We start from the raw sequence: 19,204 nt of genomic DNA, 5'->3' as shown, positions 1-19,204 counted from the left end.
ATTTAGAATGGACGTTTTGCTAGATTGAACGCCGGCCTAATTTAGACGATTCTAAACATAGTGCGAACGAACGCGTGTAATATCTCCTCGAATGAATGTGAAGAGTTAACGCGCAGTAACCTTCAACTTGATGAACTAGATTAGTGACATAATCCAAGCGGACATCCTCGGCCCGATACAGATAGTTCTATCATGAATCAAATGCTTTAATAAGCTATGGCAGAAATAAAACCCATCGACTAAAAGACACGAATCGAAGCATTCGATTTCTCCAATTTCTCTAGTCAATAAAACCAATTTGCTCAACTCGTAGAAAAGTGCGCGCTTTTAGAAGACTGATCAATCTATACCAACATTTATGTAACATTCGTTACTTAAGTCCGACCATAAATTTGGTTAATATAAGACCGTTATCAGAGGTTTTGGTACATGTTTTGAAATTACTGTCTAGAACTGCGATCTTTTATTGTCTGTGGTTTACCAATATTCCTAGCTGTGAGGCATACATCCATATAACTGGATAGATCAATGGGTCAGAGGCACTTTCAGTTCCCAGTCCCCTAAGGCCATCCTTTTGATATATCTTCTTTACCCAACGCAGTGAACACACACACACACAGGCATGGAAAACGTTTAACACCCACAAAAACGTTGCAAACCCGAGAACTGAAGATGAAACTGTCATCTCATGTAACGTACCGGGTATCGTACAAGGACAACATTTATGATTAACATTCGCCATATTCATAATAACCTATCTACAAAATGAACGAAGACAATTTGAAGAAACCTTGAACGCAGACACCCACGTAATCAAGAAGACACGTTTACATTTATTAGTTGATGGCGCATCGATCTCTTCAGCTGGAAAAATGATTATTTCCCACGGTTGTATAGCTGGTGAACCTCTTCATCGCTCTTAAAAAGCGCGTAACAGACCTGAATAACTACGTTGACACGCAAGTAAGTTGACAGAAGGACAAAAAGTAACTGCATTTCATGATTGGTCGCAACATTTTCTGAGTCAAGAGACTCATGTTCGATTACCGCTGAATGTACAGAAATGTCACAATCATATCAACACGTGAATCTCGCAAACCAAGAGTAAAAACCCCTTTCGCTTTACATTAATTTGTAATCTCTTTTTCCAAAACTTCTTCAATTAGGCCTGGAATCAATTTTGTATAAATGGCACCGAGGGCATGCGACTTGACATTTTCAGTTTGTCGCGACTACCTCAGCAAGAACTTAATTACAGACGATTTGTAATTGGCATGTTCAACACTTTCACTATATTATCCGCGACATTAAGCCATTCGAGGCAAAGGTATTTTTGCTGAAGCCAAGCGAGAGCAAAATGGCTTCCCATCTGAATCGCTCTCCAGAACAAACGTTATGTAAACAATACTAATTACACAAACCTGACTGATGACGTGCAATAAACATTATGTGATTAATAATCACAAGTAATTATCAGTGAATTATTCATAGTGAACCGACACCAGTCAAACAAATAACTAAAACTTGTAAGTTATACGAAAAGACCAATCCTGTCAGTACCGCAGAGTCTCGAAGCTTTTCATGAAAACACAATTTTTCCATTTGCCAATAATTCAGTTTTATGGTTTTTTCACAGTATTTTATGAGCTATATAGCGACCGAAATGATATCCGCGATACAAGAATGATTGGAGAACGACAGCAATTTCAGAGTTTGCAAAGTAGACTAGCTATTAACCAGATGAGCAATGCGTGTCTTTTAGGGTGTTTCTAGGCTGGGTAACTGGTAATGTGTAATTTCATACATGGCTGAAGTCTGTCTGAAATAAGGATATTGTCGCGTGGATGATGACGAGATGATCGTCTACTGCGTACTATGATCAGATCATCTTTCAAGAATGGAGATAAAATGGTGCGCGATTTATGGCGATGCATAAATCTTGAGAAGTAATGAAGATTTAAGTGGATAAGATGGAAATAACTTCCCGATAAGCGTGCAGAACTTCAGACTCATAACAATAATTTCATAGTTGCTCGGTTGAGATTTCGAAAATGTTATTCACGAACAAAAGACTTAAGTGTCTGAAACACGAGATATTCGATCTACGCAGAACTAACTGTTCAAATACAATATTCCTAGGGAAATCAAACTAACGACGAGATACAGACATAATACAGACTCGACTGGAAGTGATTAACGCCTTGAGAAAATCTAGTTAAGACAATGAATTTTTGTTCATATCTGCCTCGACAGGTCAGTTAAAAACCCAGACCAGAACAAATTCAGGTGAACAAATAGAGGATTCAGCGTTAGAAAAGCAATATTTATCAAACTCAACGCGATGTGCTGTGATGTGTTTCCATCATTAATTTTTCATAAACCATCAAGTAATTGGTCGACACTGGGAGTAAATATATCTAAGATGTTCTGTATTAGTATTAACCTGCAGTAATCAGATATTGTGTTATTATTCATGCACTGCCTATTTCTGCACATCAGAGCTTGCAGGTCGTTCAGTCCGATAATGATGATCTGTGTGCCAAACGGGTCTAACATCTAATCAACTACATGCATTCATTTTCCTACGATTTCATGTATTGCAAATATTACGTGAGACTGATTAGACTGATTATACATGAAATGACCGGTTCAGTCATAGTTCACATTCGCAAGGTATTTGAAACATCAGCCAGGCATAGACCGATTAACATGTAGACACCATCAATATTGTTTATGCATCATTCTGACTGGGTTTATCCCTAAAGCCCAGAGGCTTTGTCTTGAATAGTAAGTCAGTTTCGACTGTATATGATTCTTCTTCGCTAACAGTTTTGGTTAAGTATCACCTCATATCATATCTAGATATACTAAAATTGCAACGCCGGGAGATGGAAATCTGTGGGGATATTATTGCTCCAAGATATTACAAATAGCCGCAGTGTATTACACGAGAATGATTGATTGATAATCAATTGTGATATTATATCATAACCAGGTTTTGATTTTCCAGTTCCTTAGTGTAGTTATATAGGTCTATTGATTACATTAATTCATCAATAGCCATATGTATTACGTCAATTCCATATCTATGAGTAACTTACGTTAGATCTTAAGCTAAACCAGGGTCCCTACAGATCGGTCATTCCTGGATATAGAGTGCCCCTACAGATTGGTCATTCCTGGATATACAGTGCCCCTACAGATCGGTCATTCCTGGATATACAACGTCCCTACAGATCGGTCATTCCTGGATATACAGGGCCCCTACAGATCGGTCATTCCTGGATATACAACGTCCCTACAGATCGGTCATTCCTGGATATACAACGTCCCTACAGATCGGTCATTCCTGGATATACAACGTCCCTACAGATCGGTCATTCCTGGATATACAGGGTCCCTACAGATCGGACATTCCTGGATATACAGGGCCCCTACAGATCAGTCATTCCTGGATATACAGGGCCCCTACAGATCGGTCATTCCTGGATATACAGGGCCCCTACAGATCGGTCATTCCTGGATATACAGTGCCCCTACAGATCGGTCATTCCTGGATATACAGGGCCCCTACAGATCGGTCATTCCTGGATATACAGGGCCCCTACAGATCGGTCATTCCTGGATATACAGGGCCCCTACAGATCTGACATTCCTGGATATACAGGGCCCCTACAGATCGATCATTCCTGGATATACAGGGCCCCTACAGATCAGTCATCCCTGGATATTAGGAATTTTAAAGTAGAAAGTTTCAAGGAAGTGTCCACATCACTTACATATCTCAATAACAGCAGACCCTTCCTAAATCGGTGCTGTTTATCTCAGTAAACCGTTAATTCGATGGTTTTGTAATCAAATTTTTATCCCATACATTATACCTAAACTCTGTTTCTAATTGGGTACAAAAAGTTCTGGTCCATGAAACCGATTTAGACGTACTTGACTGTACAACTACAAACATTTCTAATTACCTTATATTTCTCAAAATTGAAGGAGCAATAAAGGAGTTTCATAGTTGAATCTCCTTCATTGAAATCGTTTACACAATTGACATCGGATAAAACATCGAATCAATTGAATTCATTCATAACGTCACTTGAGAGAGATTTGACATGAATCTCTCATTGATAAATACTTCCTACACGGCAAATTACTGCGGCTGCTTAAAGTCTGAATAGATCGAAGCTTTGATCCACGGATCTTAAATTCTAATTGAAAAGGGCGTGTATGAATAATCTCGCGAGCAATATTCATGATTGATAACTATTTACAACTGTTAAAGGCAGTCTACGATTCGAAGATTGGGCATAATTTTTGCTAGCGGCGACATTTGAGAATCAATCACCCATTATAATCAACGTAAACATTCAAGACGACCATTAGTTTGGCTTTAATAACTCTAGCACCACGAGCACTAGCACCACAGGCTGTATAGGAAAACAGTCACTCCATGCTCGACATTTCATACAAGTTCAGTTATTGACTTATATGTGATAAATTGAAGCTGATAGGCTTCTGATTGCAGGACTGCGGTTCAAGGATGCTCAATCGTGGTCAATAAACATAGCTTTCAGTCTGAAATGCTGACGGTGAACAAATAGAACAGGGGAACAAACGGTATTTTAGCGGAAACTAAATCCCTCGCTTTAAAACAATTCCATTAACTGCGGTTTCCGCCCGAGGCTGAAGAAATCTTATACAACAGCCAATTTTATGAAATATTGGATTTCTGAGAACAAATACATGGCAGTAACTGTATTAATCTCGGACAGTATTAAGATTGTGAACTATTGTGTTTATACAGGGAAAGACACCTCCCTGTTATATTCTTATATAAGGAACAGAAATCCAATACACTTTTCATCATTATTCGTCTGAAATATTTCATTTCCGAGCAGAAATATTGAGGGAACGGAAATATTGTGGGAAAAACAGTGACTGCAGGTGTTTTCATTTCTATTCCATATATAAACTGACACATTAGTGGGTGATGTGTTACAATCAAACCTAAGTGTCAAAAACACCTGGCAGGGTGGCACCACTTAACACCAATTTACAAACCCCTGGACTCAGTTCCACAGTTATGAGTTAGTGTTAACTCTGAGTTAAGGTTAGTACATTTTCCATGAGTTAACTCAGAGTCAAATCTTAACTCAGAACCGTGGAACTGGACCCTGAGTTTCCCCTGATTTTTCCATGTTATAGAATTCCCTGAATAAATCCGAGGAATAAATACGCGGTCAATAACATATCCAAATTTCCTGAGTTTTCAAGGTTTTTGTAAAATTTGTCAAATTTCCACCGAAGTTTAGCCGGATTTTTTCTAGATTTTTCTGATTCCCTGAATCTTGCAGATATTCCAGGTCACCCTGCCTCGACCTTGGCAGTAAGTCAACTTTTTGTCATTTTGTGCCGATGTGTACTGATGTGTACTATGTGCGAAATCTTTTTATCATGAAATAACTGATGTAATTTCCAGCAGAACAATGATCGTAACATAGACATTCCCCGAAATTAATTGTCTAGAAAGTGAAGTGTCGCGTCATTGGGAAACAAGTCATTAATGGGTTTCCTTTGCTGCGTTCTATTACTCGCGCCAAACACAATCCCGCAAAAATCTTAACGACAGTTATTTCAGATAATTCAAAGGATTATCGCAATCACAAGAATAAATTCGCAAATGCCAAACGAGCAGTAGTCGGTTTAGTATGACATTCGCGAAGCTCCGATGAAAAACAACCATAAATACGCATACAACTTCGAACCAATTACTGAGTGCATAAAAATCTATTTTCCTAATTAGAAAATCAACATTTACCCACACCCAGAAATAGATTATCATTTCTAAAACGTAGAAAGAGCTGCGAGACGTTTCCAAATAGATCGACAAGAATGTTGTCGGTAAGCGCAAGAAACCAGTGGGGTTTCATACTTCGGTAAAGGAATTCTTCCATAGGGTAGAAATGGTAAGTTTATCCAGCAAACAGAAACCACTCTCCTCAATAATACAGGCTACCATCATATTCTGTCACGAGGTTTGTTTTCCGATATAAAATTGATCACTTCGAGACCGTCATAAGAGCACCTGTACCATCTGACGGTATCATTATATATAACTGTGTCACACGAATGCCTGGGCTGGTTACAACGAAATCATATCTGTGCAAGATCAGAAATGTTGCGTTTTTCACAGTCATCACATCAATGAAACTGTCTATCGTGGTAGGTTATACCTTGGAGTAATCAGCCTGATTACTCCGAGGTTATACGTTGATGAGGGAATTGAGATCAATTAATACGAAATACCGCGTGTTATGACATCAATTACAACTGATAGTTATTTCATTGTGAAAATTCATTGGTTTTTCATTAATTATTGAAGGCTTTTTGCGTACTACGCATATCAACCGAAATATCAACTGAAAAATAACAACAACAAAAAACATAAGGATCCAGTTCCACAGTTGTGAGTTAGAGTTAACTCTCAGTTAAAATTAGTTCGTTTCGCTCCCGGCAGGTGTGGTGGGTCTGTAAGGGACACTCAATCAAAAAATCTAACGAAATTTACAAACCAAATAAACAACAGGGACAATCCCTATTTTAAGATCAACAATAAGATTAACAATAAAAAAATTAAAAAAAAAAAAAATTAGCCCATTTTCAATGAGTTAACTCCGAGTCAAATCTTAAATAAGAACTGTGTAACTGGGTCCTGGGCCAAGGAAAAACACTTGACAAGTCAAATTTCTGGGATAAATACTTGTTAAAAATGAGTTATTTTCATCAATATCAAAACAGAAAACAACACCATACCAGAATCAGGTCTCGAAACATTCCATTAACAAAACAGCAATTAACCACAGTGTCTAAACAAATCTATAAATACAACTAAATAAACAACACCTAGACAAGAAACAAATGTCAGGGCTTTCCTGTATTTTATTGACTGCAAACCTGGGATACTGATAACCAAGGATCTAGAATCCTGAAAATTGAGTGCGTGGGCCAAAAACAACTGGAATCAATATTTGATAAGAATGAAGAGAAAACTTACAATCGCCCGAAGTTCCACCTGAACTGACAATGCTTATCCTGCGATCGTCGCGATATTTTTTATCAATAGTTATACTACTCCTTCGTCGCTGATTTTCTTTGAACGGATTTTGTTCGTATATCTTATGCGGTATATCCAAGTCGTTGCATTTAAGATTGTTGTCGAGCGAATTCTTTACAAACAATTTCTTTAATGACATCATCAATGAGGCCGACGTCTCTCCGCGCGAGAATTCACGATAAGAAAAAAAACGATTTATATCTCGCCAGAAATTCGACGAGGACTCCTCTCGTTTAAAACTTTGTAAGTGTCAAGAACACTGAGTTGTAGTTAGCTCCACATGTAAGCACACGCACCGCATATATCGATATATATATATATATATATATATATATATATATAATCCGTAGTCGGTCACCTCACGGATTAAACGGATAAAATCTTCAAAATTTCGTCAATGCGATAATTGGCTCCCGATGGCGAATAAGAACGGACTGCATCATCATCGTGGTGTTTGTAAATGATTATTAATTAGCAACTACGAACAGACCGGAGGAAGGTTGTAGCACAGTTACCATAGCGGCATTATTGAGAACCAAGTCAGACAATAAAATGAGGAGTAGTGAATGAGTTGAACCCGGAGAACGAATCATTCTCCACCGATTGAATGAACCGATCTACTGCCACCACAGCATTAGAGGTGCTCCTTCGTGCTGCTATATATATATATATATATATATACGTATTGAACTATGCGATTCATTCAATTAATGATTGTACATCATGTATCTCGGTCCTTCAATCGTAATAACGCTCGAATTTTCTCTTCTATAAAGACTTATTAATCATTCGAATGACCTTGACAGAAATCTGCTACGGAAATCAAATATAAATTGCTACAATTTTCAGCAATTCATAACAATAATCCTCTCGTCGGTCGGGTGTGAAGTATTAATGCTCATCACTGTCCCATAAACATAACAGTCAATTAAATGAATAGCAATATTTATCAAAGACTATCATTCTTATAGATCCGAGCGAACGCCTCGAGGCATTAATTCAAGGTTATATCACATGAAAAATATATAGTAAACTAGATATAAATAGATATCCTTTATTTTAATAGGACTCTTATTTCAATGTTGTTGTGGCCAATATATGCATTTTAAATATAACGTGTGTCATGTGTGTCATGTTGTTGGTAGTTGCCTCTAGCAATCCGACTACGCATATATCTCACAATTCTCTGATGATAGATACTATAATCAGTGTGGATGCTATCGAAACCCAGCAGCAGTAGCAGCGGTGATCCTCTCACAACATATATAACTGATCAAATTAGCTATGAATATAACCGCATGACCGACCCCAGCTTTGATGGACGATAATTAGGACCTCGTCAATTAGGGCCTGGCGCATAATATGTATGTAGAGAAAATACATTGTGAGCTATGAATAAAGTTTCTACTCTTATAGACCATACAACGCGGATCAATAAATATTTATTGATTAGTGTGATAGATTTTACCCCAATGACAGGAATTCTACCTTCCCCTCGGTCTTCATTATTCAAAGTCTAGTTAGTTTTATCTTGCAGATCTTCTCGAGAAATATTGATTGATTTTCTGATTCAAATGGATGACATTTCCAGTAATTTATGACTCGACTAACACGCATTGATCTGGATCTGAACACAAGAGAACAAGCGCTAATTAGACAGACACCTTATACCGTCGAGTCAACAAGAAAAGAAATTCTGGATATTGCAAATTTTCTAAAATGTCCGAGGCTCAACGTGACAGACAAAACACCTCGAGAGCATTCAGTCTTAGAACATTTTCTGACAAGATAATAACATTTAATTGAGAAAGCGAAAAACAACTAAAATGAGGATGGTCACGAACGATATTCTACGTATCAAAACATCAGGACTGATATTAGTCACAGTATTTAGAGTTGATGAAGTTTAGTCAAAACTTCGAAACTGTCAGAAATTAAATCGTTAAACTATCATCGTTATGAAAACACCAGTTTTATTCAAAAACCGTACATAACTATATCAGGGACATTTCTTGGATGAGATCGTCTAGTGGCGACTCCTATCAACATGAAGTGTAACTGAACTTGCAAACATTACAACGCTGGCGACATCTATCAGAATACAGGTTGACTAACACATAACGATAAGAGGAAGAGGGCAGCGGAATGTTTATACTTACTTGAGCTGTAGCTATCGGTGGATGACTGTGAAATAGTTCGAGTTCTAACACGATTTCGTATCGAAGTCAATTTTTCCTAAAAAATTGTAAAATACTGAGCTAACAAAAGATCAACATTGAAACTGTGCGTCAAGTGCTATTCATTCTTAACATCTTTTTGACACCGTAAAAACCATTACAATAATGTTTATATACATCGATAACGGCTACGCGTTATTTAAAGTTTCTGTATGAGTCGATGTGCACTATATCATCAATATTGGCCTTTCAAAATAACAATTACAATTATGAATTTTTGCATCAAATATATTTCATAATCCTTATCTTATTTTTGATAAATTCTATTCATTATTTCTTGAGAGGATGTGCAGTACATCCTCAATATATCGGGGCTAGACTGGTTGCCGGTCTATCTAATTCAATTATCGAATCCAAACTTTATTAATCTTAAAATGTAATGTAAATCTATAGTATAATCTATATTTTCTTTGAATCTATAGTATATTCATGATTCGTTATTGACAATATCAAGCAATATATGCGTTACATTTCAAGGCGTCAATAAACTTTTGAGTTAGTTTTCTCGACTTGTTTACTTCTACCGGTACTTGACAGAAATAGCAGTGCACACATAAATAGCATTCAGTCAGTATCACAAAGTCGCAATCATTTTCCATCACAAAGACTTTTCCAGTGAGGTATATATATATAGGCAAGCTCTATAAGGCAAATACACAGCTTAATTGCATAGGCCTATATGTCGACTAATGATTTTGAATAAGCAACTTATATCATTTACCACATTTTCAAGTGAGCAAGGAAATCAAAATACTCTTCCACACTATAGGTATTCTATACATGCATGCTGTTATTCTCTCTAACAAAAGAAGAAAAAAAAAATCAGACAGTTGCGACAGCTGACCTGATTCTACGTAACCTAATGTCTATTTATTAATTGATGAGACCTGTTTTTCTGGGATATTTTGCTTACTTTTTGGGGCACATACCTCATTTATGTCTTAACAGAATGCCAAAAATCGCGGACAACAACTGAATATCCGATATTATTCCAGTTCTGTACCGATTAGATGGATTGGCAAAAAGACTCCTTAAGTCCAGTTGAATGAGAGAGAAAATCCTCCATTTTGTGAAATTTCTTGGATTTGAACATTGTTACCATGCCTACGCCACCCTGATTTAGTTGTTGAGACCCCACAAGAAAAATAACTTCATTTGTAGGCATGGTGACAATGTAAAAATTCAAGAAATTTCACAAAATGGAGGATTTTCTCTCTCATTCAACTGGACTTAAGGAATCTTTTTGCCAATCCATCTAATTGGTACAGAACTGGAATAATATCGGATATTCAGTTGTTGTCCGCGATTTTGGGCATTCTGTTAAGACATAAATGAGGTATGTATCCTAAAAAGTAAGCAAAATATCCCAGAAAAACAGGTCTCATCCATTAATAAATAGACATTAGTCTTGCTTCTGTGTGTTATGTTATTCTCTTACTTTTTAAATAGAGGCCTACCAAAGAAATTTCACTTCATTCGATAAGATAAAATCTGATCAGCTATAACTACAGCTATGTTATAAGTAATAATATTATATTGTCTAAATGATACACTAATGATCTTCTGAAAATATCTACATCAATTCATTCCTTGATCAGGTCTGCGCCTCTCAAATAAACAATCTACCTACAGAAATATACCTTACATGTCTCTCTATTGAGTTGCATGGATTTCAGAGCTGGTTTGTGACACGTACCGGCATAAAACTGCCTAGAATTAGAGATCTGTTCACAGACGGACATCACTTCAGAAATGTAGTTACAGTTCAAACAGTCGAGAACTGAATCATCGTATGACCATATGTAATAAGTTGGACGGTGTATGGGGTATTGGTATCTATATATCAATAGATGTAAACAATACAATTGATTTCAAACACTGGTTTCTCCCGCTTGTCGTCAATGCATCCATTACTAAGACAATAACACTCTCGCTCATTACGGTTTGACCCGAGACAAACCTCAAAGGTTGTTCACAGGTATGAAATAGATCTTCCATCTCAACATTTATCCCTTTTATGTTACCTCAAGTGATTTGGTCTAAAAATCTAATTCTACCATAGACCTAAATCTAATCCTACCTATTTTGTGTAAACACAAAGCCAAAGGAATCTACTTCAATTAAAAAACAACTTATTTGGTTCTCAACTAAGGCCATCTCATTCTTAAGATTCAATTTTAAGTTAACGAATGGATCAATTCATGATGATAATCTTGTCTTTCACTAAAAGCCAAAGATGAGGATATTATTGAATTAGGATCGATCGCCGATCAGCTGTTTGTGTGTACAGTATGCAACTTCGGGCCTCCGTACATTCGTTAGACCCTACCGCGCAGCGTGGCTCGTACTTTAAAACTTGCCAAATTCATCGTTTTTCAAAACAGACCACACATAAATATCTACAGCAGAAAATACTGTAGTTCATCCGAAATCATATGAAAAACATACTAACCCGTGATGACGCCTGAAACTTGTGTTCAGACGGCCGGCTGGGAAGGCTTACAACGCGAGAGCGTGGTGAAACAGCCGCCTCCGCCATCTTGAAATGTCATAGACCATGTGACCGATTACTAACTGGGTCAAAGTGCGCCAGCGGTTCCTGGAAATACATTCCTCGAATCAATTCATCGGTATCACCATGATTCCTCGAAAATCAGAGGCCTGGTCACTCATGCGATCGTGCTATATTTCGATAGACCGCAAAACGACAGTTGAAGCATCCCACAGCATGGTGATAGAACACCAGACAATAGGACCAAAACTAGCTTTAAAGCTAACAAATCGATCATAAATAATGTTTTTATTGTCATTAAAATTGAAAAAATTGATAAACTACACAGTACAAAGAACTACAAACTCGGAAACCTCAAAATGTATGTACATACAATTCTAACACATAAGCTGTTTGTCTTTTATTAACTAAGACCGATGAAGTACAGTGTCCCTTAAGAAATACATCTCTAAGGCTAAAGAAAAATGATACCTTGTTTCTCCGCAGCGGCCGGGTCATTTTTGTAAAATATGATAAAATTTATAAACAGTTCATTTCTATAGCGGCCGGGTCTGTTATGGTGAAATTGATCACAATTTTAAAAAAAGTAATATATAGGGTAGATAGGCGGCCGGCCGGGTCAACATTTAAGCTCAGCAGAGCAGAGAAACAAGGTATCAATTTTTTTTTGGCCTAATTTAATCCCACAAATGATTGTGTGCTTCAGAACTGCACTAGTGTTCAAATACCATATAAAATATCACAGCAGAGAGCTATAGCTACCTTTACTATATAGGATTATAGTTTTCTTTTTTACTGAAAAAAAACCTCTTGAAATATCCTATATCGATACAACAGATAGCTATGAGTTTATCACATTTCGATAGCAAAAAAATTTAAATTCTATGTAGATAATATGCAAACATAAAAACTTCTGTCTCTAAACAAACATATAGCTCAACGAAAAACATTCCAAATCAACTCATTTGAATAAATCACCAATTCAAACCAGGAAGAAATGAATATGTAGTATCGGTTTTTAAAACTAGTCACCTTCAGCTTTAAAATAATGACATTGATAACATTTGGAAAGAACAAAAGATTCAACATTGGGAATAATAGCAACAGGTATCATACACCGCTATATAAAACGACCAGCCACATATCAGGGTACAGATGATACCTGTCACATTGAGACTCTTGTGTAGGCATAGAGCTAACATAAACAATCTATATTAAATGAATTGATGTGTATGGTACCCATATAAGGCAATGATTTATATGTTCACAACTTCATCTATTTGTAACATGCAAATAGCCCGATACAGAAATATTCAGACCATTCCTTTAATCAGCTGGTCTATATGCTATCTGATTATGAACCTCGGGATCATTCATTTATTACATATGCATAAGATTTGAATTTTTCAACCCCCCTCCCCCTCTGTGCGCAAAATCGGCCATTCTTTCATATACATTAAGCATTACAGTACGCCACTGCATTGACCCCTCCACTAATATGTATGTAATAAATGAATGACCCCCTTCTGAATTGATCTTGAAATTAGACCTGTATTTGAAATCATCTTAAATTCTCTGAAATATACAGTTTGACACAGCTGTTGGACGAGTAGGTTTGTGGCATGTGGGTTTAATACATGCATCACTGTTATAGATATCTGTTACATTTAACACAAACATGTATACATCACTGTACACACACTTCATATTTCAAATCTTTCGGAATAGTTAGATTTGAAAGAGAAATATTCACACAGACAATTCAAAAATATCGCATTCGTCATGATGCCCTCATGCAGGTATCAATAGGTTGCCTGGTCACTAGAGAGTCCTCAAGACAGTACGGTAAATTTGATGCAATATCATCATTCATCAAACTTCATGTGTTTTCTGGACTTCACTTGAGACATTATCAATTGAAAAAGAAGCCACAGATACCAGACATTCAAAAATTTCATCAACACACTTGAAAAAAGTGATGGTCTTCGCACTTGAATGGTGAACATCTAACAGCAGTGACTCTTAGCTGTAAGATTGATACCTGCATAGTGACCAGTAGTTCACTCCCTTTGTCGAACTACGCTGTAGCGCAAATTATTACTAATCTGTTTAATGAGTTATAAATTGGTGAGCCCAAGCTCGAATCAATATCCACTAGTTACGTAGTTACATGCATCCAGCACCGGGAACTGTTTCAAATTCCAGCAGTTGTAAATGGAATAAGTCTCTATATAAAGTATATGTGAGGAGATTCTACGATGGCACTACACTTTATACAAACTGAATCTATCATCATCGATCATTTCTTCTTTTTCTTCCCCTTTTTTCCTTTGCCTTTCTTTTTACCGCCACCAGCACCGCCGGTATCCCAACCGAAACCTCGTAATGTCAGGGCGTCAACTGGTCCGTGGGCTATATAGTATAGATTCGCCATCGCATCTGGATTCATCATATCGACTTCAGTTCGTGCAGCTTTAGCCGAAGCCGGCGCCGAGCGTGATTTCTTTGCAGACTTCTTTCCCTTCTTTTTACCACTTTTAGCACCGGCGCTTTTTGATTTTCGCCCACTCTTTTTGCCTCCTTTCTTAGCAGACTTGCTTTTACCTGGCTATATGATAAACAAATGAAAATAATGAAATATCAATTATTCATGAAGACGAAGATTAATTAATTTAAGTGCCTTTTTGAAATCCTTTCATTTTTTGAATAGCCTTCTTACCATGTTTCAGTAAGGTTGGCAGTCCATATCATGAAAAACCACTCATCGTTGTCAGAAAAAAATTCTTAGCATATTTCTCCTAAAACAGAAATATTGTTTTTATCAAAATGGACTGAATCTGAACGGATTACCAACAGACTACTCTCCATTATTTCTACTTTTTTTGTAATAGTGAATCTACAGTATTTTAAGTATCGTAAGCAATTACCAATCAAGTTCTAACAATTTTACCGATATCTTGAGTTGCAAACATGTCCATTTTCACTAAAATTTCATATATTCATCTAAATTAAGTTGTAAAACGTAAACATTTCTCTGTTTCCCAGCAGTGAGTGACCTACATTCAGAACGCGGAATCCCGGTCGTCATAGAAACATAAATATATCATGAATTCTCACGAAGTTTTAATAAATTGCATAAAAAATATAAAATTTCACATTTCTATTAGAATACGTTAGACCTAGCTAGATATGAATTTAATATTATTAAAGCAAAAAATATTTGACCTACATTTGGAAGTGCAAGGGATTCCCTAAAATGGTGGAAGAGAAAGGGGGAGCGTTTCAAGAAAATCTTCCGCTGTCATTTTCAATTTGTACCGTTGGCCCTACATCTTTTTTTAATGTGGAGGGTGTGCGTGATCACCTGAAGCAGTTTACTAGTAAAATCTATTGATTGCGCCTGGCTGGAACTGGAACTGACTTGTGAGAATGGAATGGAATGGTCATCCAACAAGCACAAGAAAGAACATTTCAATATTATTAAATTAATCGTAATTATGGGACCCTACCTAGATTCTAAATAATTTAGCTTAAGTAGAAGTAGAATCAATCATTAATCATGGAATTCCGAGATGAAATGAATAGTTGTGTAAGTGATATCTACACGGAGGAACTCGCCGGTTCTGCGCTACTCGAAAAACTAAAAATCCAAAGAGACAACCAACGATTTTGTAATGTCGTATTTCACGTACAGCATCCGAACGATCCGTCGAAGAGCGTCCTGTTTTACGCCCATAAAAACGTGCTCGCCGCTTTGAGTCCGTATTTCGATTCGATTTTGAAATCCAACCGAACGGATAAAGAACACGTCAGCGTTTACAGTTCAAATCACGAAGTCGTCAAAGATCTCATCGATTATTTCTACACGGGAATCATTTCGATCAGCGTGAACAACGTCGAAGAATTATTGATGTTGTCGAATTGTTTTCTACTCGAGAAAGTGAAGAATTATTGCGCGGAATTCTTAGAGAGAAACATCAGCGTCGTGAACTGTCTGAGTATGAAAGAAATCGCTGATAAATGCGCGTTGTTTAATTTATCGTTGATCGTGTCTCAATTTATTCAGACTAATTTGTACATAATTCTTCAACAGAACGAGATTTTGGAATACAATCAAGCGAAGTTGGAGAGTTTCATAACGAATAGAAATCTGAACATGCCCGCTTCGTTAAAGTTACAGTTGCTAGTGAAATGGACGGCTTATAAACTCGAAGAAAGAGAAAGTGCCTTTAATTTATTTCTGAATTTGCTTCGTCCGAACGAAATCGAGCTTCAAATCGTTTCAAAAATCATCGAACACGAACCGCTGTTTCAACGAAGCGAAGCTTGTCTGTTTTATATTCTGGATTTGTTTCGTCGAGCCGGTGCCCAGTTGATCGCTTTTACCGACATTTACCAGACTTTATCGGAAAAACTAGCCGAACACGAAAGCGCTAAAGCGGCTGCGGATATTCTAGACATGGCGATGAATTCTACTATCAATGATAACGGTGCGGTCGTGCAGTCAACCCCTACTCAACTCGTTAATACGAAATCAGAGTCTAACGTGACGGACGGTCACTTTCAGCAGGTTCGACTGAAAGCCCCTTCGACGACCAGTACCGGTAGTAAGATATGTATTCCCGATGAAATGGTGAGAATGCAAGAAAACACGGAGCAGTTAGAATCGATCGAAGATCAAAATGTTGAAAACAACGATGAAGAAGATTTAACGAGGGAACAAACGGATGTAGCTGATACCGATATCGAACGCGATGTTTCAGTTACCGATGAAAATCCGAGACTCGGTGTAGATGAGAACAACGATGAACCGAGTGATGAAATTACCGAAAAGAAACGACCAGCGGATGAAGATAACGGTGATGATGAATCGAACTATGAAGATGATGATGATGATGATGATGATGTCACCGTCGGAAAAGATCCGGATTACTGTCCGTCGGAGAACGAAGAAAACGGCTCTGATCACGTGATAATAAACGTGCCGAAATATTCGCCGTTGTCGAAAAACCGACGAAAACGCATCCAACCGCGGAGGATCAGCACGCCAGCTCGGCCGAGTAAAAAACAACGAACCAACGAACTGAAAATATCGAAAAGAATCGCTTTAAGCCCCGAGAAAACTAAGAAAGATGTAACGCTCGTTTCTAAGTCTGCGGGAAGTAAGAAAAAGAAAAAGTTGAAGTTGGATTCGCAATGTGAACAAGCGCCAGACGTGATTGAGAACGCTGCCGGTAATCATCAAGAACTCTTTACGTGCGAGATATGCCGGTTTAAATCAGTCGATGAGGAAGGTTTACAGCGTCACACGGAGATCAATCATTCTATAACTCTCAAGTGCAACGTGTGCAGTTTCACGTCGCAATGGAGTCGCAGTTACTACAGACATATGAAAACACACTTCGAAGGTCCGCCGTTTAAATGCGATTTTGATTTTTGTGAATACACGACTGAGCGAATTCAACAGATATTGTATCACAGAATGAGACACACAGACGAACGTCCGTTCCCGTGTAATCTCTGCGGAATGAGGTTCCGCACTAAAAACAATGCGATGACTCATATGAGATGTCACACGGGTAAGTTATTTACGAACCAGGCCTACGTGAAATAGAGAGAAACGATCTATTTATGTAAGCTTCAATCAAATATTTTCATTTCAGGAGAGAAACCTTTTCAATGCGTCGAGTGCAAGAAGAGTTTCGCTACGAAGAGTACGTTAGATCAACATCAAGCGACGCACAGCAATAATCGACCATTTCTTTGCGATATTTGTGGATTCTCGACTAAATATCAATCGCATCTAATTTCACATAAAAGATTACATTCAGGTATGATTCTGATTGCTCATTTCACGTATGGGCGTATGATAAATCCTCTTACATGAGAAATACATGGTCAATAGCATATCCGACTTCCCGGATTTTTCCCTGATTTTTGGTAAAATTTGTCGATTTCCCTGATTTTTTCTCGACTTTTCCCGGTTAGTGTTCACCCTGTTATTTAATGAAGTGTTTTTATTTGTAGGGGATGTGTTCACCTGTCAGTTTGCCGGTTGTAAATATTTCACGCCTAAACGCAGTCAGTTGAACGCTCACATGAGAATACACAGCGCCATACGTAGCTATATCTGTAGTCACTGCGGACGGTCGTTCGTCGAGAAGAGTCATCTCGTGCGTCACGAGCGAATTCATCTAGACGATAAACCGTTCAAATGTGAAATGTGCGACTACGGCAGTTCGCGTAGGGACAAATTAAAAGAGCACATCATCAAACACCACGGCGACAATCCAACCGTCAAATCACCGTATAAAAAACGTAAATCGCGTAAACAATCGCCGACGAATTCTCTGCCGTTTTCAGCGGTAATCGAAGGCGGTCATACGTATCTGAATCTGCAGCCGTCGACGACAGCGTTGAACTCTAGTATCGCGGTTCACGATTACGAAGGCATCGTTAAAGGAATCGATTTCAGCGATAAATCGCTGGTTTCATTAGACGCGGCGGTCGCGTTACCCGTACACGATCAACGAGCGACAGCGATGTGTCTGCCTCATACGCCGCACGAATCAGATCTCATTACCGATTCGCACCGTCCTATACTCATCGACCCGTCGGTTTCTAACGCGAATACTGCTTTTCAAAGACTACAGACTATGGCTGCTATGCAACATCAGCAACAATCGAACGCGAGTCAGTATCCTCCTCAGACTGATATCGGTGGTTTGAGTGCATTTATGGCGTTGTTTTAATGAGTAACCTATGAAATGATAGGCGGTTTTTGCTAGGTGAAACAGATGTACACGGGGTCCCTACATCTATGTTTTAAAGGTGCTCGAAACTCCTTCTATCCGGGAAGGACAGATCTGTAGCGACCCTGGTACAGTTATATTGGATATTTGCTTGTTTTATATGAATTTAATTCTTAGGTTTTGTGTCCATCCCTCATAAACCATCGATTCAAATGATTACCGATTAGAAATTAATGCAGATTCGACATTTTCTATGCAGTAGACTGCGCTTGCCTCCCATTAACGCATACTCCAACCAAAATATTAGTTATCCTACTCCAGCCACTTAGGTCCCCGTGAGATGAGGCAAGCAGTCTTACTGTTTGTACTCTGGTATAGTTGCTTTTAGTCAAACTGGTTTAAGTCATTAGTCGTCAAAAAGTGAATTTGACAGTTTAATAATTATGTTAATGGTTGCCATACATATTTCATGTATTAAAACATGTATTATACACATATATTATTATTATATTGAATAAATCTTTGATATTTCAATCTTGCGTTGATGAAATCTTGTCCGTCGTAAGCGAGAGATAAAAGGAATGAA

The 19,204-nt window shown here is 37.8% G+C and overlaps 2 protein-coding genes across 3 annotated transcripts; one reads left to right on the top strand and one right to left on the bottom strand.

Moving 5' to 3' along the window:
* Nucleotides 1–12,168: 12,168 nt before the first annotated feature.
* Nucleotides 12,169–14,929, bottom strand: LOC141901738 (uncharacterized). 2 transcript variants are annotated; one of them, XM_074789177.1, is made up of 3 exons: nucleotides 14,817–14,929; nucleotides 14,586–14,664; nucleotides 12,169–14,474 (listed from the first exon to the last, which is right to left on the bottom strand). In XM_074789177.1, exons 2-3 carry the CDS (start codon nucleotides 14,586–14,588, stop codon nucleotides 14,166–14,168), a joined length of 312 nt encoding a protein of 103 aa, XP_074645278.1. In that variant the 5' UTR covers nucleotides 14,589–14,664; nucleotides 14,817–14,929; the 3' UTR covers nucleotides 12,169–14,165. The 2 variants fall into 2 exon arrangements, with proteins under 2 accessions (XP_074645278.1, XP_074645279.1); XM_074789178.1 differs by having other exon boundaries at nucleotides 14,794–14,912.
* A 208-nt stretch (nucleotides 14,930–15,137) lies between these two features.
* Nucleotides 15,138–19,072, top strand: LOC141901108 (uncharacterized). Its single transcript, XM_074788191.1, has 3 exons — nucleotides 15,138–17,445; nucleotides 17,530–17,697; nucleotides 17,894–19,072. Exons 1-3 carry the CDS (start codon nucleotides 15,426–15,428, stop codon nucleotides 18,616–18,618), a joined length of 2,913 nt encoding a protein of 970 aa, XP_074644292.1. The 5' UTR covers nucleotides 15,138–15,425; the 3' UTR covers nucleotides 18,619–19,072.
* The last annotated feature ends 132 nt before the right edge of the window (nucleotides 19,073–19,204 follow it).

This window comes from Tubulanus polymorphus, chromosome 3 (genome assembly GCF_964204645.1).
Source record: "Tubulanus polymorphus chromosome 3, tnTubPoly1.2, whole genome shotgun sequence".
Taxonomy (NCBI): Eukaryota; Metazoa; Nemertea; class Palaeonemertea; order Tubulaniformes; family Tubulanidae; genus Tubulanus; species Tubulanus polymorphus.
The sequence above is the reverse complement of the archived record's forward strand: the minus strand, read 5'-3'. Positions and strand labels throughout refer to the sequence as shown.